This window comes from Pipra filicauda, unplaced genomic scaffold (assembly GCF_003945595.2).
Source record: "Pipra filicauda isolate LSUMZ 115617 unplaced genomic scaffold, ASM394559v2 scaffold208_size1342795_pilon, whole genome shotgun sequence".
NCBI classification, from domain to species: Eukaryota; Metazoa; Chordata; class Aves; order Passeriformes; family Pipridae; genus Pipra; species Pipra filicauda.
In genome coordinates this window covers 130,487-135,163 of record NW_024104319.1, presented here as the reverse complement: position 1 = coordinate 135,163, position 4,677 = coordinate 130,487, and the positions used below count along the sequence as shown (strand labels likewise).

The window sequence follows — 4,677 nt, the reverse complement described above, 5'->3', positions numbered from 1 at the left end:
ATGATTCTATGACTCTACGTTATCCCTCTTCCCCTGCCTCCAGAGGCCACCACCATGCCCAGATCATGGAACCAGCCCCCCTGTGACATCAGCCTCAGGCTGAGGGCACTGCCAGCAACTCCAGTGCTGCAGGCACCTTGTTGGCAGCTGTGCTGGAGGAGACAGGCCCTCACTCCTTGCAGCTGACTTGTGTCGCTGGCAGCGATGATTCTGCTGCGCCTGCTCATCCTGCTGGCCCTGTGTGGGGCCGCCGACGGCACATCGAACACGTGCGGGTAAGTGGCCCCAGGCTCTGGGAGGGAGCCTGGGCAAGCTGTAGGGGCTACCCTGAGGGTGTCTGCTTGTCTCGTGGCTACACCCGAGCTTCCCAAACCCCATGTGGGAGCCTCAGCCCCTTGCCCGCACTCAGACTGCTGGCACAACTCATCTACGGGGCTGAAGCAGACACAGGGGCAGACAGACACACGCCCCCACGGGGTCCCCTGGCCCTGCTGGCCGTGCAACCAGTGCCCTGTGGGGAGGGAAGCAGGCTGCCCTTCAGCCTGAGCAGCATCAAGCCCTCAAGCAGGACAGTAATGACCTTCTGCTTACAGACAGGTCTGCGGGCTCCGGCCTGTGCCCTACAGCACGACGCGCATCGTGGGTGGCGTAACTGTCCGGCCAGGAAGAGGGGCCTGGGCCGGGATAGTCAGCGTCCAGAGTCTTCGGACAAAAAAATTTTTTAGGCATAACTGTGGAGGGACCATCATCAGACCACAGTGGGTCCTCTCAGCTGCCCACTGCTTCATCAACCGCACAAAGTAAGGAGGACCAGGGAACCGGGATATCCTCAACAGCCCAACTGGTGCTCTGTGCCCAACACCACGTTCTACTCCCATCCCATTTCCTTGCAGCATGCCCAGTGCCTGGGCACCGCAAGCCCAGCTGAGACTGCTCAGGGAAAAGGCTGGGCTCGTGTCCCTGCTTCCTAGCAGCCTCCAGCTTGGCATTTCTGGAGCCTAAGCCATGCTAGTGCCGTCACCCCCCCTGTAACTTTGCTTTCCTCTCTGCCTTGGGCAGCAGAAGGCAGTGAACTGGTGGGCTGCTACAGCACATGGCTCTGTTCCCTCTTAGCCCTCTCTCTGTCTGTGTTCCAGTCCCCTCAGCAAGTGGGGCGTGCTGGCCGGGCTCACATCAACTGCTGACTCAGGGCCTGAGGTACAAATACGCCGGATTAAGCAGGTGAAGATACACGAGCAATACGATGGCCTTATGCGTCATGACATTGCCCTGGTGGAACTGACGAAGCCCTTTGAGTGCAACCCCTCCGTTCAGCTTGCTTGTCTACCTGGTCCCACAGTGAAAGTGTCAGCTCTGAACTGCTATGTTGCTGGCTGGGGTGCCACTGAGGCTAAAAGTAAGTTCCCAAAAGGACCTGTGCCCTGAGGGCAAGCTTGGCACACTGGGGAGAGATGGGTGGGGCTTCCTGACAGCAGAGGCCAAAACCAGGGTTGGGCTGCGGGATGTATGCCTCTGGAGAGATGGGACGAGCCTACTTCCCAAAGCTAGACAGCAGCGACACAACACTCCAATGCCTCTCCAGAGACTGAGCCAAGCCCCAGGGAAGGGCTTCACCCCCAGACAGGCCAGGGGAATGGACAAGGAGCTGCTGGGAGCTCATTCCTTTCTCTGCTCACAGCTGTAGCACAAGCAAGTGTTCTGAAGGAGGCCAAGGTGCTCCTCATCGACACCCAGCTCTGCAACAGCACCGACTGGTATGGAGGGAGGATCCAAGACGACAATGTGTGTGCTGGGCAACCAGAGGGTGGCATGAACACCTGCCAGGTAGGAGTGTGCTACGAGTCATTCAGCCCCCCTGTCAGCACTGCCCAAACACAGTTCCGCGTGTGCGTTGCCTGGCCAGCTGCCCTCCCAGCCCTGAGGCCCCACCACTACTGGGGCTTCCCTCCCCTTCTCCTCCCAAGGGTCCTTGCCCAGTTCCCCCCTTGTCCCAGCTGCCTGGCACTCTTCCCAGAGAGCCTGCCTAGTGCTCTTGGCAGTGCAGAGGTCCAGATGCCAACCCTGGAACATCCGCTCTCCGCACTTCCAGGATCACTGAGCACAGAGGACAGAGAGCCCTACCTTACAGACCTGTAACCTCCTCCCAGCCATGGTTCTGGAGGCCTCAGCACCTGAGCAGAACCTTTCCCTGCCAGGAATCCAGCTCTGCCAGGGGCTGGGAGAGCAAAGAAGCCAGCCCTATGTGCTGACAGGGGCCACCCAACACTCCCTTAATCCTCTCTGCTTTGCTACAGGGTGACAGCGGGGGGCCTCTCATCTGCAAAGATAGCACAGCTGACATCTTCTGGGAAGTTGGTCTGACCAGCTGGGCAGTAGGTTGTGCCAGACCCAAAAAGCCTACAGTTTTTGTCTCCACTCAATACTACCACAGCTGGATCATGAAACACATTGGCCAGAGCTTAGCTACTCCAGCACCAGTGCAATCCTGTCCGTTTCCACATACGAAGCTGCTGGAATTCTTTGATCTGCTGCAGGAGCTCTTGAAGTTCCTAAAGGCAAAACCGGCTTGAGCAGCAGGATGGACAGGCTGTGGCACAGGCTGTAGTGAGCCATAACCATGTCCTTCTGGGACAATGCCTGCTGATCCAAAGGCAGCCTCAGTACCAAAGGCCTCCTCTGTCCTGCCCACGCTCCTCCTCTGCATGCACACAAATGCTGATGTGGACTTAGTTGTTGTTGAAATAAAGTTGCCTGTTTTCACCATTAACCGTGTTGGCAGTCCCACTCAGTCTCCTGTGCCCTCGAGGCCAGGCCTCCCTGGGCCGACACCTGCAAAATGAGGCTGCACAGGCAAGCAAAGGGAAAGGGCACAAAAGGGAGCAAAGGGAAAGGGTCCCTCCAAGGGGCTGGAATCGTGCCTGCTCAGAGAGGAGGCCAAGGGTGCAGTGCAGAAGGGAACACAGGTTTAGGGCCTTACAGGTCTTGGGGCCAGCAGCTGGAAATGCACAGTGTCTTAGGCTGCTGACCGGTGGGATGCCTCTGTGTGTGGATGTGTGTACAGCACACCAGGCAACTGGAAACTGGACTCGGGATGTCTGGGCAGGAACCTTCCAGCTCCTTGGTCTTCCTTTAACTTCATCAAAGGAAAGCTCAGAGAACTCTCCTTGGTCATCAAGGAGAGCAACTCATTGGCTGTAATTGAAATGACAGTCCAACAGCCAGGGTCTGCTGTACCTGGGGAAAAAGGGGGAAGCTGTTCAGCAGTCAAATGGAAGCAACTAAATTAGCAGGCTTAACCCTGAAGGGGCTCCAGTTTCTTCCCTTAAAGGAAAAGAATGTTTAGTTAGAGGTGTTCATAGTTGGGTTGTAAACACCACCTAAAAAACCTTAGGCCTAGAGACTAGAAACATTTGCTAGTTGTTTAGCTTAACAAGACAAAAATGTTTGCTAGGGATGGCAGGTTAAGAAAAAAACCAAACTCCTCCCTCTAAGTTAATATGACTTTAATTAGGAGGATTCAGGTAAAAAGGTTTGGAAAAGGACAACAGCAGCTCTTTATTAATATACATATGTATGTAAAAAAACAGAACAAGGAACAATACCGTAACCAAAACTTTCAAAACAAACCCTACTTCCCCTCTCCGCTTAACCAGAAACCACCTCAAGCATGGGCTGCTCGCACTTTTCGGGAGGCGAGGGGTACGGTGGCTCACTGGCAGGCAGCAGGAAGGCATTAGCAGGCTCCGGCGAGTTGGCGATCGCCGTGGCTCTCCCGTGACGGTCAGGGGCCATCCACGGGCTGTTCCCGGCGGCTCCGCAGCCGCTCACGGCCACGTGAGTGATGGCAGCCGGGGGGCCAACAATTTAGGGGGCTTCCCGCCAGTCCCGGGGCTACGGGCACGGTCCTCAGCAGCAGCGCCGTGCTCCCCAGCTCAGGAAACAGCTGTCCGCAGCGGCGGGCGCTGGGGCCAGGCAGCCGTCGCAGGGAGATGCTCGGATATGTGGCACCGGCGCAGGGCGCGGGCGGGGGCAGGTACCTCGCTCCGAAACGGCCGGCGGCGGGGGCTCTACCAGGGCTTATCCCAGTGGTGCGAGCAATGGCCGGCAAGGACCTGGGGCCAACCCCGATAGGGGTGCCAGGCAGGGAAAGCTCCTTCTCGGGGGTTAAACAGGAGAAAAAAGAGGTGGTTGCCAGGTCCGTGGGTGACGAGCAGGAAGACACATAAAGAAAAGGCCCAGATGTGCAGCTCGGGCCGGTTTTAAAAAGCCCTCCCCGCTCCCGTGCCCTTATGTGTGCGACACCACTCCTCCCCGCCTCGGCCACCCTGGGAAAAGAACGGGGGGGGGGAGTGCCCTTTCACTGTTGGTGAGCGCTACCCATTAACGGGTAGTCGGAAAAAATTCCGACAGCTCTTTGCAAAACTAAAACAATTAGTTGATTTGCTTGTCTCAAGCAAGGCAGAGGGAAACAGTGTCAGAAAGCGGTTTTAAAAACCCAGTGCGTGGCTTTTTGTTGTTGTTGCCACAAATTCTGGACCAGTTTCCGATGAGGAGTAAAAGCTTTTATCGTTGGCAGAGTACTGGCACAGCTTGCCCAGAGAGGCTGTGCATGCCCCATCCCTGGAACTGTTCAAGGCCAGGTTGGAAGGGGCTCTGAGCAACCTGATCTGGTGGAAG

At 56.7% G+C, this 4,677-nt stretch overlaps 1 protein-coding gene across 1 annotated transcript; it reads left to right on the top strand.

Moving 5' to 3' along the window:
- Positions 1–2,767, top strand: LOC114000680 (acrosin-like). The gene is made up of 5 exons (XM_039380931.1): positions 1–275; positions 594–800; positions 1,137–1,396; positions 1,679–1,824; positions 2,295–2,767. The coding sequence occupies exons 1-5, from the start codon at positions 205–207 to the stop codon at positions 2,568–2,570; spliced, it is 960 nt and encodes a 319-aa protein (XP_039236865.1). The 5' UTR covers positions 1–204; the 3' UTR covers positions 2,571–2,767.
- Positions 2,768–4,677: the final 1,910 nt, after the last annotated feature.